The sequence below is a fragment of the Lagopus leucura genome, unplaced genomic scaffold (genome assembly GCF_019238085.1).
Source record: "Lagopus leucura isolate 7727_CA_CO unplaced genomic scaffold, USGS_WTPT01 Super-Scaffold_100017, whole genome shotgun sequence".
NCBI classification, from domain to species: Eukaryota; Metazoa; Chordata; class Aves; order Galliformes; family Phasianidae; genus Lagopus; species Lagopus leucura.
The window spans coordinates 2,168,086-2,186,912 of NW_024962271.1; the positions used below are offsets into that span (position 1 = coordinate 2,168,086).

Sequence of the window (18,827 nt, forward strand, 5' to 3'; positions counted from 1 at the left end):
CTATGATCACAGAGAACTGAAGTTCTAGGTTCTTATTCTACGTGTATAATATTTAAAAAAAAAACAACCATACTAGAAGAAAATAAGCAGAAGTTATTAGTTTTAATTCTGACCTGTATCAAGATCTCCAATCACGTAAATGCTGGCTCCAATAGGCACAGCTCCATACACAAAAGAAGAGCTAGTTGGGATGCATAGGTTCTGGTCATTTAGATAAATCCACCTGTAAGAAAATAATAACAGAGAACTGCTGTATGTTTGTTTTTTTAATCTAGCACATAAAAAAAAAAAAAATCCAGGTTCTCTTTCCAGCCACCATCCTTGAGTCAAAAGCAGAGTGCACAAGTGACTTTAAGAACTGCTGGGAACATTGTCCAGTTCAAGACAGTCCTGGCTCCTCCTAGCTGGGAAGCCCACACAGTACTGCTATTTGTCAAGTTCTGATGCTTCATGCTGAAGTTACTTTATTTCAGAATTGCTTCACTCTATAACCCAATCTGAAACAAATTCTTACACACAACCAGTAATCTTAGGAAGACAGCAATCATGTAAGAGCCCTTTCTGCAACAGCTGCAACAATCAATTGTCCCTACAAAGACAACTTCAAGCAACTTTACCTTAAAAAAAAATAAATCAAAATCATAATTGTAATAGTCCACAGCACAGGAAATAACATGTTGCTATAGCAAGGGCTTGTCACGAAGCAATGCCTTCCCATCTATAGTTCCTCAACTTCTTCAATTGCACATCATCAGCTACAAGAATCCCCTTGCCCAGTAAGAGGAATGCAGCACTTGGCAGTGCTTCATTTTAAACAAGGCATAAAGATTAGAACTCAAAATTGTAAGAGATTTGGAGACAGAAACGTCCTCACCTCGGAATTTAAACAGAACTTCTCAATCAGGTATCAGGCTCTTCTCAATCACCTCCCAGCTCCTTCTGTAATCTTACAACTCTCCCGTGTTCCCATTTAAGATATTACATCTTAACACTACAACAGCCTGACCTTCCTACCAAGCAAAATACGCTTTTCCTTGCTGAAACCTTTGGTAGCCAAGTGAGTACATACTCTTTACCCACGGTGGCCTTTAAGGATGTCCCCTGTCTGGAGCTGTCAGTTCCCTCCATATGGCTTTGAACAAAATTTCTGCCACTGCACTTGAGCAGCTGCTGTCATAGTTACTGAAGACAATACAAATTAATGATGCTTCAGGTGACCGCTCCTGGATCGTTTATTATTTAATAATTTAAAGAGAACAGGGAAGTTGGATAAGCCTTGCCAACAGCTCCACCTATTTCCAATCCCACACCTGGTTAGTTTGAGGGGAAAGTTCAGAAATATTCTCACAGCTGACCTTTGAAAAGCCTGTATTGCCCTAACTCATGATTCAGAAGTAAGAAGCCTCCCTTCTGGCACCAAAGGAGATGCTGTTACACACCATTTGTCTTGGGACAGCTAATCCCTTAGTTTGGCTTTCAAAAGTTTCTCTCTCCAACTTTGTGTCTGTGCTATACAATAAATGATTGGGATTTTAGGAAAAGCACGGGAATGGGAAAAGCATGGGAATGTTGTCCTCTGCAGCTGTCGCAAAGGACAGCAACCAAACCATGATGAGAGGAAAGCGATCTTTTTCTGAACCACTGTAGCTCTGTTACACCACAAAACACTTTTCAGCAAGTTTCAGTAGCTCCCTTCCCTTGCTACAGGAAAGGAACAGATTCAGTAGCTTCACATTTAGCACCGTTACCTCAAATTAGGAAGGGTGCATAAAAGGCAGAGAAATGGAGGAGGAAGACTGTAGGTTTGTTGGGAAGGAAGGGGTTGTTTTGCTTTCTAGTGGTAAATACAGGCCTATGTCAAGGGAAGGAAACACATAACACTAGATGGGTTATTTTAGCTACTCATCAAGTTCAGAAATCACACGAACTCTGGGGGTTGGCTCCACTAGAAACCCAAGGTTCCAGTTTAAAGGAAAAAGTGTGGGACCCAACCGTTTTACTACTGCTGCACTTCAGAAAAGAGAGAAGAAATTAAAGCATCTGTGGTTGCTTGTGAAAATTCACTCTCAGCCTTTCTCAACACGTCTTTTAAAAGAACAGCCACAACTTTTCAGGAACGCTTACAGCAGTTTTCACAGTTAGAACTAGGAAGGAACAAAGACAGGAAGGGCAAGGGGTCACATTTCATCAGCACTTGACGAAGCTCCAGCTCAACGTGGGCTGTGCCTACTGCTGGAACAGTATGGAAAAAACACCATAAAAAAGGAATGTGAAAACACTCTCTGGAACGTAACTCTCACATGCTTCTCCAGGATGGGTCTCCTCAAACCCAACCCGAGAGCAGCGGAGGAGACGGCGCCTAAATAGAGACAAAAACAATTACTATCAAACTGAAATATGCTTCCACTGAAACCTTTTAAAAAGGGAAGAAATCTTTTTTTTTCTTTCTGTCTTAAAGTGATACAGACAAATAAATTCATCTGAACCGCTGTAAGCTGTAAGCAGGATGGTAACTTTTATTTCCAAACGGGAAGCATGCTGAGGCACAAAACAGAGCCCATGTATTCCATACACGTCACTGTAAGCTAACACGCGCTGTGAAAGGAAGCCTACAAATGAATGAAAACCTCTTCTGTGTTCCTCTTAACTGGCTGACTGATAGTGCTGTCAGATTTCTCATTACATCTGCATAAGCATTTCTTCGTAAGGAGATTCCAAGATACTGTATGTAAGACTCTTCCTAGTACTGTTACAAAATCAGTTCATTTACCATTCACGTATCACTGAAAATATCTTATTTCCATGATGGCCCATCAGCACAATAAATATTTTAAGTAGTTGTTAATTGACTGTTCAGAGCAGTTGTTAACTGACTTGTTTCAGAGCAAGCACCCCTCACCATTACTCCCCAAGATAGCAGCAAACTTCTGAATGAGGAGCTAAGGAAAACAAAAATGGTTTAGAAAACCACTCTCCACTGACAGCCCACCCGTGGCTATAGCCAAGGACATGGCACACCAACAGCTCTGGCACACGTTGCACATCTCCCACTTTCACATTTTTAAAATCAATTCTTATCTTGAGTAGTGTTTTAAAAGAGAGGATGCATGCACACAAAGCTCAACCCCTGCCTTTAAAATCTGCATCTGCAGCCTCAAGAAAGCTGCGCTCCAATTGTATTCTACTTGCCTATGCTCACTCATGTAAGTCTAAAGACAAACTGACAAAATATTTATTAACTGAAACATTTCAGTTACAGAAATTTTTCAAGTACAATATAAATTACTACAGTACTCTGTTTATATTTCATGCTTATGTTAGTATTCCATCTCACTTCATTTATCTCACTACTTGTTTATGTAGCACAGTGTAGCAGGACTCAATGTTTGTTTTTTTTTCTAGGGTGAAGAACTCTGCATATTCCCAGTCCTTGGAGGAGTCTGTATTGTACTTAAGAACTACAATTCTCAAAGACTATGCACTGTGAATTATCTTGGACTCAGTTACCATCAGAATAAAGCTAAGCCTCAGCCTTTTTACCCAATCCAAAGCAGATTTACACACTGATGTAATTGCATATGCTTATTCATATACACTAAACAAAACTTGTAACTCAGTTCCTCACGGGCTCTAGGGTTCCTAGGATGATGCTACATCCTCTGTTCACAGGTAATAAGAGCTATGACACATAAATGAGACGTGCCTATTGCTGCCCATAGCTGTGAACCACCAATATCTGAGAGCTGAACTCAGAGAACCAGAAGTGCTTCACACTCAGAAAGCACGTGATGGAGTTCTGAAGTTAATTAAACCCAGAAAACTCTGTGGTTCATTAGGAAGAATGAGATAACAACATGCAACTACTGAAAAGTCATTAGGAATTCTGGCTACAGAACCCTTCTGGACACACAGCTGGAATTTACATGCTGTGCTTTTGGCTCACTGTCATTAAACAGTCTTGCAAACGTATACCACCTTTCCACACATCTTCCCTTTTATCCTAATGCTTCTATATTTTTGTCAATCATGTCATCACAGTCAATGTGGTATTTCAGGTTTAATTAGATAGTTCCAGTACTATTTCTTCATCCTGACTAGAAAATGAATAAGCTCTTGGCAGTTCAGAGGTGCTCATTTCCCTCCTCCTGACTCCTTGATGTTGCTGGTCTGCAGGCGACCGATTACTATTATTTGTTTTAGAAACTATTACTGCAGAAATACATGCTTTTCAATAATAAATTAATAATCTGTAATAACTGCAAAACATTAAGATGACGAATCAGTCTCTGTACGTACCACATTAACTATGCACTAAGGAAAAGGAGGAACTGCCCCTAAGCAGGCCCAGCTCAGGCTCCTCAAGCCCTGCCTTGCCTCTGACAAACGGCACTCACCCTGCAAAGTGTAACTGTGTCTGGATCTGGAGATAACTACCAGTCCCTGCTGGCTGCTGCTGTAACAGACCATGGTATCACAGCACCCTCTTCTGGTAAGGAACATCACTTCTTGCTCCAACGGTGACAAAGGGCTCTCCCAAAACCAGAGGGCAGAGAACTGCTTCGAGCAAAGGCAGATCTGCAGCATACAGCCCTAACTCAAGGTCACATTAAGATGAATTTCCAAAACAAATGACATGCACTGGCAAGGCAGAAGATAAAGAGACAACCTGAGCAGCTCCCTACAAGTGCCTCCAGCTGCAGCTGGACAGTCAGACTACTGCTACCTCACCTCGTGCCAGCACACCCTTGTGGCACTCACATGACAGAAGTGGTGCAAGATCAAGAGCTGAAGTGACTGGAACTGTATTATATCTTTAGTTGAATCCTGTAACTCCCTAGGATGCCACTAAGCAAAAATAGAAATGCAGGCATTAGAAATGCTGCCTGGCAGGTACCTGTGCTGCAGACAGCAGGTGGCACCAACTCACCTGTGCTCAAACTTCACCAACCAGTGAAACAAGTTTACAGTCACTGGTAAGGAATTGTGAGCCACAGAGCACCTGAAGAATGGCATCAGCCTGGAAACATTTCCATCAAATCAACTAAAAGCAGGAGGCAGTTTGTTGGACACCATCTATTTCCAGAATTTTTCTTCTGCAAACTCTCCTGCCCTAAGGCTTATTCACTTTTAACATTTCCCCATGCCCCCAAAGGAACAGAAAACACCAGGGAGAATCAGCAGGAACTCTTATCATCTGTCTGCTTCCCATAACCACCTTGAAGTGCGTTACCTCTCCAGCTTCTTCTGGTTAGAGCTCTTTTGGACATCACTTAGAACAACAAAAAGTCAATTTCATACAGAGATTAAAGTCTCTTTATATCTGCACCTTAGAATAAGACTATATAACAAATTCCCCACTGCTATACGATTTTTATATGCTTTTATACAGGTCACATCCTAAGATGTGATCTTGTAACAGATTTAGTAATCTCCACCACAGTCAATTCTCTTTGAGATACCTGACTGCAGAGTCTTATTTCAATGTGGTTGATTAAAAAGAAAAAACAAAAAGAAATTTATAGTTAAATGCAAAAAGAAAACACTGGAGGTACAAAAGTTTTCCAATTACACCCAGAGCATAAGGTAACTTATCCATAAAATTCAGACTAACATAAGCAATGTTTTAAACAGTTACCACAGGCAGTTAAGTAGATTCTAAAACAAGAGTCAAGAGATAACAAATGAAGTTGTCAGAAGCAGATTCAAAACAAACAAGAGGAGATCAGCCACACACAGTGGTGGAGGTAACTGTGGACTGAACAGCACCCACAGCATCTTTTCTATGACAAGAATCTACACTGTTTCAAAAGCCAACTGTGACTGTTGATTTGTATGTATTCCCTAGGCTTATAGCTATAATTAGTTACCTTTTAAATTCATCATGATAAAACTCAGATTTACACGTCACCATCTCGCTGGCTTGGCTGTCATCACGACTCCTGACCCCACCAAACACATAAAGCTCAGAGGCAACTCCACAGGCCACTGCCCCAAACCTAAGAATCCAATAATGAAAAGAAAAAAAAAACAAAACCCACAAAAAACACACAGTCAGAAGATATACCAAAACATTCCATCCTTCTGAAATCTTTCAGTTTTTTACATGTATTTTTATATATACCATTTATTGATGAAATATACACATATGCACATTTACCACTACATTATGCATTTATCTCTAGAGAAAATGTTGAAGTTCCAACTGAACTATGATTTCTACTCTTCACTTTGCCTCAGGATAGTATTGCTTGTAATATGCTAAGCATACCTCTACAGAAACATTTTGATTGATTGGATACTTCTCTTTGCTCAGCCACATCTTGGCATTACAACTACAGGCCACCATGATCAGGAAGACAGTAAAATCCTCAGTGATTTCTAACAGCAATACATAGGGATTTACCCCATGAATAAAGGCAACTTTCACTCATCAGAGCATCAGCACTTCAGTGTTACAAAGGCCACACACGTTATCAAACACACAGTGACACAGCACTGATGACATCATCAGTCAACTCTTCCTTTACTTAAAAACAAACAAAAATAATACTGGTGCTTCAGTGACTATTCTGGGGGGTTCTGACTGAATAGACTCCAGCAGTCTAGCCATCCCTCTCCCCTCCCAAGCTCCATCTTCACCCACCTTCTCTCTTTCAGAGGACAGATGGCCGTCCACTGTTGAGTCCTGGGGTCGTAACACTCAACAGACTCAAAGAGCTTTCCATAGGAGCCTCCACCCATTGCATAGATTTTCTTCTTCATAGCTGCATAGCAGCCAATCTCAAAAAAGAGAAGAACACAAGATTACCCACAAATGCATTATACCAAGAGCTCAAAACTAACCATACACACACTTACATGTATTGTGCACAAATGTTTTCAGCCATGGTTCTAACATACATAGACAAGAAATGCGCTCTCATTCCCATGCTACTTACTAGTTTCTAGTTGAAGCAAAGCCTTATGATACACAGGATGGTTGCAACTGTTTAACAGCAAGGAAGGTGGTAACATACAAAGTAATTCTTACCTTTCTAACCATAGTCAAGTCTGGCTGCTTGGTCCAGGTACGGTTATAAATATCATAGCTCTCCATAGAGATCAGTTCCCTTTCACCATCCTCGCCTCCCAGAATATACAGAATTCCATCAATCTCCACCACACCAAAATTATGTCGTGCCTAAGGAATATCAATGAGGTTAGCACTGTAAAAAATAAGTGCTAACTGTGAACAGTCAATACAATCTTCTCTCGTGTCTCTCAGCCCAATGATACTGGTATCAATTACTACAGTGTTTTTTCTATGTATATATTTTTTAAATACAATGAAGTCTGAATCTCACAAATAAGATTATTATATTCTCCAATTACAGAATATAAAGGATATTCAAAGAAAAAAAGCAAAGAGTAACAAAAGCAACACTGAAGAAATCTAATAACAGAGCTTGGCCATATTTCAGTTTGCACAGCAGTGGTCTCCAAAACAAAGCTGTTGCTTTTCAGGTCTCTACTCTCACAATGCATCACAACTACAAATGTGGATTTCCTCTGAGCTCAAGTACAGGCACTTGACAGCAAGGAATTCCTGAAGTTCAACTGCACAGCAAGCTCTTCAGTAACAGTTTGTCTTTGCCAGTCCTGCAGCCATTAACAGGCTAATGGTAGCAACAGGGTATAAGCAGAAAGCAATCCCTAGCATGACTCTGAATGCATAAGATGCAAATGATCAGAGATTCAGATAATAATTCTGCAGAAGCAGAATTTTGTCAAAGTAGAAAAAAAAAAAATCAACTCCAACAGTTAAACAATGATCTTGCCTCATTCATCGGTGGCAAGGAACTCCAGGAATTGGTGTCTGGATCGTATTTCTCTCCAGAGCTCAGCGTTCCCTTGTTTTCATCCTGACCACCGAGCACAAATAAAAATCCCTCTGTAAAACAAAAAGCGACGTGATCTTAAAAACAGGACTTGTGTTCACTGAGCAAGGCAACAAGACTGGTGAGCTGTATCCTACGTTTGCTGAGTTTCAGAGCAGTCACAGGTCACGCTCTGGACTGCAAGAAGTAAAGTTCTACCCACACTGAAGCCTACCGCTGCAGATACTCCTCAACACATTCAGTGATGCAGCAACTAGAATTCACTCAAAACACAATACACTCCTGGAAAAACAGATGAGCAGATTCCAACAGATACTTAGGGGATGGTGACTATAAGACACTCATATGACAGGGATTTTCACAGAATAAAGTGATGTTTTGGGCAGACAAAGGGGAAGCATGAAATAAGCCCAGTGCAACGTAATCTTAAACAAAAAACATATATAAACTGTATCTCATATTTTGAGGCACTGGTAAGTTTCCATAATACTGCCTTTACAAAAACAAAGCTCCCCTTTACCTGCTGACAACACTCCATGATTGATCCTTGGAATACTCATAGGAGCAAGTTCAATCCAGAGCTGTCTATTGGGATCATAAAGAGGACACATACACCGCATCACTGAGGTTGGTTTCCGGGATCTGAACACAAGGTGGGGAACAAACAAAACCAAAGCACAGTTTTACAAGTTCACCATTAACTAACTACTTGTATCTAAAGCTATGCTGTCCACAACATACATTCATAAAGTGCAGCATTTCCCTGATAAGGTAAGTTTAGTTTTCTACACACTGGAGACATAAGAAGCAGGCCCTCCTCATTCATACTGCATTTACCTGTATTATTTTTTTAGGAGCAGATTTGAACAAAAGAATGGATAGAGATTATCAGTAACCTCTCAGCAAAGTGACCTACAAACTGATGAGCAAAATGTTATTTGAATTGTAATAATGAGCTATCTTTTAGAGTGCTGCAAGTACTAGAACTGCTCCGGCACAGAAAGGGATTATTCTGTGACACACCAATTTTCACCTGGCACCTCAGGAGCACCAATAATGACTTTACTTTAGAACCACAGCTGTCGTAGATGAAACAGTTAAAGTATATGCTCATTATCTTTCAGGTTACTATAGATGCTTTTTAAGATGATTAGAAAAGTGTTTCTCCAAAGTTCTGCACTTGTTTTGAGTACAATCTATTGAGTAAGAAACAAAAAACACCAACAAAGCAGCCAACACAACTGATACCAAACAAACACCACATCCTACTCCAAGTCAGAGGATTATCACAAAACAACTACTTACTGCTGAACCACTCGAAAAATATCTCAGGTGTGGCTGAACAACTCCAAACCAAGTTCAAATGATAGGGTAACGAGCACACTGAGGTGCAAATACTGACTCCACGCTGCATTCTCAGACCTAGACGCTCCACCTAGATGCTTCTATTTGACCATTCGTACCAACCTGCAGTGCCACTCAATACTTACACTCTTTCTTCCCCACCGACAGTCACGATGCACTCTGAGTAGCCACGGGGCTTGAAGGAGGCCAGCATGGCCTCTCCCTGCTGAGGTGGTGTGAGTGGGATGTTGTTGCATTCTTTTACAATCTCCCGTACCAGTGGTTCGCTCATCATCTGCTCACGTAAATACGCAGCATCCAAGCCTGAGACCCACACTGCTGACATGACATCCTTCATGTGAACCTACAGAAAGAGACCAACTCAACATTCCCAACACTCCATGGAATGACACTAAGGCATTCACACACACATTAACAAAAACTTTAAAGAGCATTTCTGATATTTGGAAGTAGTAACAAGATCTACTGCAATGTTACTAAGAATTCTTTGAAGTCTCACTAGAAATGTGCTAGTTGCTTTCTCTCTCTGAGAACAACATTATATCATTAAGTGTCAAAGGGTTTCTTTCTTCTTTTTAATGCCTATTAAATAATAAAGACAGGAAATAATATATCATCAGCACAGCTTTCTTTCATGCTTTTACTACAATCACAGAGTCTGCATTTCTGGCAAAATTCAACTCTATAAAAATCAGATTAGCTCTGAAAATAACATTCCTGGAAAACAAGACTTACAAGGAGCAGCTGAGAGAGCAGGGATTTAGTATTGAGAAGAGGAGGCTCAAAGGAGAACTCGTTGCTCTCTACAACTACCTGAAAGGAGGTTGCAGCAGAGGAGTCAAGTGACAGGACACGAGGAAACTACCTGAGGTTGTGCAAAGGGAGGTTTAGATTGGATGTTAGGGGGAATTTTTTATGAAAGGAGTTGTTAGGCATTGGAGCGGGCTGCCCCAGGAGGTGGTGGCATCCCCAGCCCTGGAGGTATTTCAGGGTCACGTGGACATCAAGCTGGGGGGCATGGTTGAAGTGGTACACTTGGTAGTGTTACATGATGGCTGAATTCAATGATCACATGAGTTTTTTTCCAAGCTAAATGACTCTACCTGAAGTTCCCACCCATTAGAATAAGCATACTGATTGAAGTCACATTCAAAAAATAAACCTTTTAGTATCCTGACCTTTCTCGATTCTGAATCGTGAGAAATCCACCTAATCACTGCTTCAAAGACGTATCTTTCATTTCCAACATTGAGCTTTTCCATCGACAGCACTTCTTTCAGTTTTTGAGGAGTCAGTTCCAAGAATTCCTCTGTGCTGCTGACATCTCGAAAATGAGTTTCCAGATACTCTGAGGCAAGGTAGTGAACATGATGCAAACAATAGTGCAGTGCAAAGTCCCGAATACCAATACAGTTCTCAGCAGCTATGCAACCTTCTAAAAACTCACAGCAGAGAGTTTTTAAGTCTGTAAGCAGCAGGAGATCAGCTGCCTGTACCACATCTTGGATAGTTTCTTCATTTAGCCTGATCTGCAAGAATTAATTTAGAAGTTATGCTACTATCACCCATTTGCTTCATGACATGTCCATATTCACTACAATCATTCTCAGTGGCTGGGAAATGGAATATTAACAGCATTGCAAAAGTTATGAGAAATCAATACGACTACTACACGTATATAAATTAATCAAGGAATGGGAAGGGATTGGATTGACAGAAGGTGTCACTGCAGGATTTTGCACCCCAGGGAACCATGAAATTGCTACTCTCATCTGAGAACCTGTAATGAATTTTTCTGCAATAAATTAATAGTCTTTAAAAAAAGTGAATGTCCAGAAAAGAATCTCAAGGCATATCTGCTTCTTTGCTTCTGCGAAAAGCTTAAGCAGTTCAGCAGTAACTCTGGTTCTGAACGAACTGCACACATTGATTCCTGCTAAGGCTACTGGAATTAAGACACAACGGGCACATGGCAGGATAACCAGATGTGAGAATGCCTGCAGTACTTCAATACATGGGGTCAGTGATGTGGTCTCAGCCTCCATTGCTGTCAATCCAGTATTCTTTTCTGGTAGTGGTCTGTTTTAAAGCAGGTTACTAAACAGTGAACAAGCACAAGTTACTAAACAAAAACAATTACTCAAAATGGAATTTTTCAGAGTCCTCCTCCATGGTGCGACATGAAAGAACTCCTTGCAGAACTTGCTGCCTCTATTTCATGGGCAGAGCCTATGTAAGATGTACCACTCTGCAGTTGCTTCATCATTAATCTTTAAAGAGTGCTTCCCGATGGATTTGTCTTTCAGTATAGTACTGTTAAAACCCAGATTATTTTGTCAAGCAATCCAATTTCCACCTAGTTCTTTTTAATACCATACCTGTCCACTGAAGATGTAATCTAGTATCTCTTTCATGATATCAACAGATATCCCTTCAAGTTCAATCTTGTATGTTGAGCCATCATCCTTTGGAGGATTATAATTCAACTTCGTCCTAAGAGAAGAAGGGAAGATGAACCAATAAATAAGAAGCACTCATGAGCTGGGCACAGCATTTCTTTCTAAAGAAAAATGACAGCAGGCAAGCTGCAAATTACATTTGCTGAAACAGAAATGGTAAAACCTTACAACATAATCTGAAAATTGGCAAGAAGAGACTATATGCATGCTCTCTGGTACTGCTTATCACATGTGCAGACAGAACAAGCAGGCTAGCCTTGGAAACTACTTATGGCATTGGAGAGCCAAAGCAATTTTCTCCTGGCTCACTCATCCCAAGCATTCACAAGCATCACTCAAAGCTTCAAACAGAAGGGCAATTCTGCTGACAGATGAAAAAAGAATCTGCTTTGGTAAAGGTGAAACAAACTAACAAACAGCCCCCGGTGGTTCCCCCCCCCCCCCCCCAAAAAAAAAACCACCCACACTGGAATGAGCACAGGTGACCAAATGTACACTGGCAGCACAACAGGACCATTCTGTCTGGTTTATGAAGTTATCAGATCAACGTTACGACTGGCTTTCAGCTGCACTGTGTGCTCACAGTTCCAGGAAACAGACCATGTTCTGCTCAGTCAAGCTGTAAATATTCATCTATGTCAGCAGACACATTACTGGTGAGCAGTCTCTTCAAAAATCCCAGGAAGTTTGGATGTGCTTTTGAATAGAACAGAGAACTGAAAAACACCTCACATTGCCACTGTCTTCTGTTATCCACACTCACACCAAGCAGATACGACCTAGTTAAGGGCTAGATGCTGCTTCACTTACACTCAGAATTAATCATCTCAAAACATGCAACTCACATCAAATAAAATCTGAGTTATAAATAGTTATGAATAGTTATTCTGAAGTACAAATAAAGATGGCAATTTCAGCCCTCCACCATATCTGCTGCTTTGTTTTCACATTGCTCTTCTAAGCTGTGAGCAAAACTCTGTCAGAAATACCTGCTCCAATTCATGCACATCACTGCAACAGCACTGACACTGAGCTGCTTTGCTCTGTGTTTGTGTAGCACCTCACACAAGTAACAGAACAACAACATCATTTGGATGAGCAAATTGCTTATTTCCTAACTCCTGGAATGAGATTAGGAAAATTAAACACCTTCTGTAAATGGCCCACATGACTCCCAATCATGTTGAAAGAACAGACACTGATCTGTGAACTTACATAGCAAATGTAGGGCTCAAGCAATTTCGTGCAACTTGTCTCCCAACCCACCCCTTCCTGCCCATGGGAAACAGGCATTTCCCACACCTACAAGCTCCAAATGAAGGAAAGAGCATATGCACACACACCAACATCCATTCCCAATTCCAGGGTTAGGTTTCTACACGCAGATTTTTCAAGTCTATCCAAATTACCTCAATTTTATGTATGTTGGTTACACTTGAGTTCAGGGTTTCTTGCTTGATAATGAAAGCTATTCCTTATTTCCTGGGACAAAATGGCATTTTTGTTCAGTAACACCAAACAGATCTACATTTGCAGTATCTGGCTTCTTCCCAGGAACAGCAGCCAGATGGGATCCATTCCACACCAAGCACCTATGTGCAGCAGCTACGGAACCACACCAAACCAGGGCAGCCAATGCACTGTGGGTTTTAAACCGAGTGCAAGCATATAATAAACACATTGCATGGCAGCACTAATGGGGAGATTAGGGAAAGGACTAGCACTGCTTATCACTAACTTTCATCTCAGCATCACCAGCCCACACCCAAGCTAAATCACCTCCTTGCACGGACTTTACACTGACACCTCCTAGTAACAAGGAAGCATTGCCCACAGCTTTGGGGTCTTATCAGGCTCTGTGTTCTATTTCCTGTGTACTCCTTCAGGGTACAACAGTTGTTAACCTGAAAAGTAACAAACCAATTGCAGATGCCCAAAACAAACAGAGCAGAGAAAATAAACTTGAGAGCACATGGAGAAGTCTGCACAGTTACAGACTCTTGTGTGCAGTCAAACACTCACAGTATGCAACTGTGGCCCGCTCAGTTTCAGACGACGCTTTGCTGTTTCTCAGATGATAGGAGCAGTTTTCCATCTGTGTCAGAGCCTTAATTTGCTAGCTAATGAACTTGAGGCTCTCTGTTTCGGCACAAAGGTATCTGAGCCATGACACAAGAACCACTCCCAAACAGCAGCTGGATGGGATAGCGGGGCTTAGGGCTGGAAAAGGCTAAGATAGAAAACTGAGTGTAGCAGTTCAGAGAAATCTGGAAGAGGAGAAATTAACAGGGTATGTAAGAGGAAGGAACAGGGACCTGCCTCCTCTTGCACCACCTGCATCCATTCCTCACCAGCAAGAAGAGAGCTCAGGTATCCTGGTCACAGCACATCCAGCTCTCAGAACTGGGAAGTTTCCAAACACGTTTGTTCCCAGCTCAAGTAGAGAGCAGACAGCAGCACGAGCAACACATAACCCCAGTTTTCTCCATTAAACTTCAATCTAGAAGAAAGCTTCCAAACCACGCTTGAGCAAAGGTTTCCAGTCTGTGAATATGCCAGGAAGGATGTTTGCTTTCCCTGCCAGCATGCTCTTTTCCATAGCGATTCATTCTTCCTATGATCTGCATGGATGAAATCTGGAATCCAACAACAAACAGCGACGCACTACGGCTGCTTCTAATGCATGCATGTGAGAGCTTCCTACTAAGGACAACATTTCTGATGACTTTAAAAGCACTCTAATTTGCCAAACCATTGCATAAATAGCTGCCTCGGTCTTCCTCATCTCAGATGAAAGACCAGACCATCCAGATTTGGAAGGAAATAAAACCTCAAGGCACAGAGCACAGCCCAGATGCATACAGAGCTAGGGGAAAACAAAGCAATGGAATTTCTTAACCTTATTTTCTCACCTAATTCAGTTTTGAACAGTTTGACTCCATGCATGCAAACAAGCGCTACTGTGCCGTGCTTGATGTTGTGTGGCTGTCACAGACAAATTTAGAATCTGCTCTTCCACGTCACTTAAGGAGCACAGTCCTAATGAGTCACCTCAGATGTCACCGCATAACGCACAGCAAGGAAAAACACTCCAACATCTCTTCTTGAGACGTGAGCAATAGCACCAGCAAGGTAAATGAGAGCAATGCAGCCTCCAAAGAGAACACTTCAGGTTGCAGTTACTTGAGTAGATTTAAAATATCTGTAGTGAAGAACAATCAGAAATTAGGAAACAAAGCTAGTTGCTTTGGTTTTGGTGCTCTGCAATAGGAGAAGACCAGAGGTTAAAACAAAACTTTTGCCTACTTGGACATCACCACACTGCTAACAATGCAGCTCTGCAGAGCTGCTTACACAGCTGTGAGAAGCCAGAACTCAGGAGGGAAGAGGGAAATGCTCTTCTTTTTGAAAGAAGCTGCCTTTCCAGATTACTGATTTAGTGATTAACTCCAGATTAGCCACAAGGGCCAGCCTACACTGCACAGGCTCTGCCAATGGACACTACTCTATCTCAGCACTAAGGAAAGAAGGCTATCCTTCTAAATCAAGGCACAATAAAATCCATTTGTGCTGACACATCCCTTATCTGCACTAGTGCTGTGACCTTCACAAGAAGGCATTTTCAAATGGAGCTGTATCTCTAACAAAAATTTCTGGCAAAGCTGCACCCCAGGCCAGAAGGAGATGGCCATGGGATGCCAGAGAGCACCAAAAATGCCAAGTTAAGTACATCATTGCTCCTCATCAGTAGGGAAAAAAACTTTCAAATTCTGGTTTCAGTGCAAACATAACGTCAGCAAACATCATTTTATCTCTTCCTTACCCTGGCTGAGTCTTCACACTACAAGCTTACTGGGTTAAATCTAACCCCTGCTTAACTTCACCATTACATTGGCCAATTCTTTCTCACATCTGCCCTTCTATCATAGAATGGCCTGGGTTGAAAAGGACCTCAAAGACCATCTGGTTTCAACCCCCCTCTATGTGCAGGGTCGCCAGTCACCAGACCAGGCTGCCCAGAGACTGGCCTTGAATGCCTCCAGGGATGGGGTATCCACAACCTCCCTGGGCAACCTGTTCCAGTGCATCACCACCCTCTGTGTGAAATGTTCTATCTGCAACATTTTCCTTCCAGCCAGGCTGATCTTTCTGCATGCAAAGAACTTTAATAATTACACCGTTAAATAGGTCACACACAACAACATGATGCAGCAGTTCACTCCACCCACTGCCCTCCTCCAACACTGCACTTTACAATCAAATGAGAGGCTCTCCTGGAGGTTGCACCCTGGCCTTCAGCAGTGCACATAAAAGACTGACTGTCTTCACCACACCCTGGAAAGGGTGCCAGCTCTCAGTGCGTTTTGGCTGTGCCTTCACTAGGTCTTTCTTTTTAAAATCATCTGTAACTGCAACTTCTGGTCGCAAGGCAAAATATTCCACCCAACAGCTCAGCATAGAGATCTGCACAAGTTGCTTCCTTTGGTTTAAAGGGGAACAAAGAGGAATAACCTCAACTTTTCAACAAAGAGAAAAATTCAGGCAAAAACCTAACTTACAGTCGGACTAGGAGATGTTGGAGGTCTTATCCAACCTTGGTGATTCTATGATTAAGGCTTTTTTCCCCCTCTCTCTATAAGAGAAAAGTGAAACAAAACAAGAAGCGACTCCTTCAACAGCAGCACAGGGTGTGTTCACAGCTGGTGGGCTTCCCCCAGTGAACTGCCTGTTTACCCCAAATATCTGACTATGCTGAGCTCGCCCAGAGCCAGGCTGCAATCTCAGTTGGCAGCCTCCCCTCAGCCAGCACGTCCTGCACAAACACAAGGTTAGCATTAAGCAGATAGAACACACACCTGACTAGAACAGCCTCCAAGCAGGGACTCCTGGCTTTAGGGCTCACCCCAGAGCTGCGTAGAGCCAGGCCTCACTGGGTCGTGTAGCTGAGGAGAGCAGGCCTGGCTGCCACCTCCTCATAGGAAAATGACGATCACATACCTTCCTGTAAAAGAAACACCTCTGAAATGTGGTATTTCTGTACCAATTGTTTCAGATAGGTCACTTGTTCCTTTTAAAAGGTGGGAAGAAATATTGAACTGCAGTTCCTCAGCAGTCTAGTTCCACGCAGCGCTCATCAAGGCTGTTCCTCAGCTACTTCAGTGTCACATCCACACCATTTCAGCGCTCCAGAGCATGTTCACATCCACCCACTGAACAGATGACTCATGAGACTTCCATTCAGCATCAGCTGAACACTAGAGCTGAGTTTCTACCAAACAGGAAGCAGCCTGGAGCCAGGTCTTCCTTGGAAGAGCAAGGAAGGCATTTCTACAGCTTTAAACCAAGAACTGAATTGTACCTTAATTGAAAAGTCTTCTTTTAAATTAACTCTGTGTTTAAACGTGTTAATTTTTTTTTTTTAAATAAGCAGGAGCGAGAACAGTACCATACTTACACCACTAAACTTCTAATAAAGTCTTTATGAACTGTAACACCATCTAATACATCTCTAATAAACTAGACTCATTGCGACTTACTGCAAACTTACTGGAAAAACACCAAAGAGCCTGCTGAGAAAACCTGATTTTGTCAGGTGGGTTTTTTAACCCTCTTACTCTTGCGGAGCTCTGGAGAACACCAGAAGCTGGAAAACCACAGTCTGCAAGGCTGTGATGAAAAGCAAAAACAGCCAAGAGGAAAAAGGAAAGTGAAGTATAAACTTCGCCAGCACAAGGAGCCAAGAGTCTGCAAGTCAAAGGGCTACATTCATAACGAATAGCAAGAGTCGCAGTCGGCAGCTTACAGTTGTTCAGGAGATGTAAAAGCAACATGCCTAAGGACATAAGCCACCAACTACATGGTATTACAAAGCTATTTCCTTGATAGGCAGCTGGTAGTTTCAGAGCTGTCCACAGCAGCAATTTTGTTTGTTGGCTTGGAACTGTTGGGAGATAAACAGGGGAGACTTCAGCATGTAAACACAAGTGGCATTGTGCTCAGCAGCAGGATCGAGAGGGGAAGATTTGTACACACGTGTACGTGACATAAAAGGTCTACACAGAGCAAAGAAAAACTCTGTCAGATCATTAGTTACTTCCCATTTCATTATCTGTCAGCCCACATGAGGAAGAAGTTCCTTCTCTGTTTGTAGCTGACATCAGTGCAAACAACACAATGAACGAAGCGTTTAAACTCAGTCTAGATTTTCCCTGGGGCGCAGCAGCACCATCAGAACAGCCCTGCTCCACACAGAGTACAATTTAAAGAAGAAAGGTTAATACAAAAAGCCCTGTTAACAACAAAACTTTGGGCAAACAACAATTAACAGAGGTGGACACACAACCTGCAGAGTGGAACTGACCCAGACATCCTGAACTGCTGCATTCTGCTCCCCTCCCTCAAACCAAGCATGTGCTTGAATTGCACCTCTTCAACACAGAGACCACAAAGGGTCACCTCAAGATCTCCTCTGTAAACAAGATGGTCTGATTTCATGCTCCCCCTTTGCCTGACATGGAGCAACAACCGGCTGCATTGCCTGCCTGTACCTTGCTGGGCAGGAACCTTACTGCTTCCTCCCTCCAGGCTGTGTTTAGGGGCTTGTTGGAGCAGGAACGTAATTAGTAACTCCCCACTCAAGCCCGGCATAGCCCTTTTTAAACCATAAGCTCTTAATATACCTATATTGCTGCTGCCCCTCAACTCCTTACCCAAACACAATCCACATTTAGACACTTCTGGGCTGTGCCAGATAAAGAATTTCTGGATGCAGCCACAATTTTGATTCACTGCTCCTCAAAGCTGCAGAGACTCTACAACTGAGGTATCACTAAAGCATCACCAGTAACACTGTACTATCATTTGGAAAGAAGTCTTGCATAATTTGCAAAACAGCCTTAAAAGTCCGGGAGGAAAACCTGTCACAGTCTGTTCCTACCTTACTGCAAGAGTTCACACTGTCAGGGCAGCCTCTGAAATCCCCGGGAGACCGACAGAAACAAATCTCTCCTAAGAAAGCTTTGCTATGGCACGGCTTGAAACTCCTGCTTGTAGAAGCACTTACTACAACAGCACTCTGCAGCAGGGAGCAGACAAACGGAGAGGGATGGGCAGACATATGCCTTCA

The 18,827-nt window shown here is 42.2% G+C and overlaps 1 protein-coding gene across 1 annotated transcript in view; it reads right to left on the bottom strand.

Annotated features, from left to right (window-relative positions):
• Positions 1-18,827, bottom strand: part of GAN (gigaxonin) — a 36,513-nt gene that overhangs the window by 13,844 nt on the left and 3,842 nt on the right. Inside the window, exons 2-10 of the mRNA XM_042877003.1 lie at positions 11,621-11,735; positions 10,421-10,771; positions 9,368-9,585; positions 8,398-8,519; positions 7,818-7,930; positions 7,031-7,180; positions 6,644-6,780; positions 5,868-5,996; positions 114-223 (exon numbers count right to left, since the gene is read on the bottom strand). Coding sequence (XP_042732937.1) covers positions 114-223; positions 5,868-5,996; positions 6,644-6,780; positions 7,031-7,180; positions 7,818-7,930; positions 8,398-8,519; positions 9,368-9,585; positions 10,421-10,771; positions 11,621-11,735 — 1,445 coding nt within the window. The remainder of the gene's footprint in view (positions 1-113; positions 224-5,867; positions 5,997-6,643; positions 6,781-7,030; positions 7,181-7,817; positions 7,931-8,397; positions 8,520-9,367; positions 9,586-10,420; positions 10,772-11,620; positions 11,736-18,827) is intronic.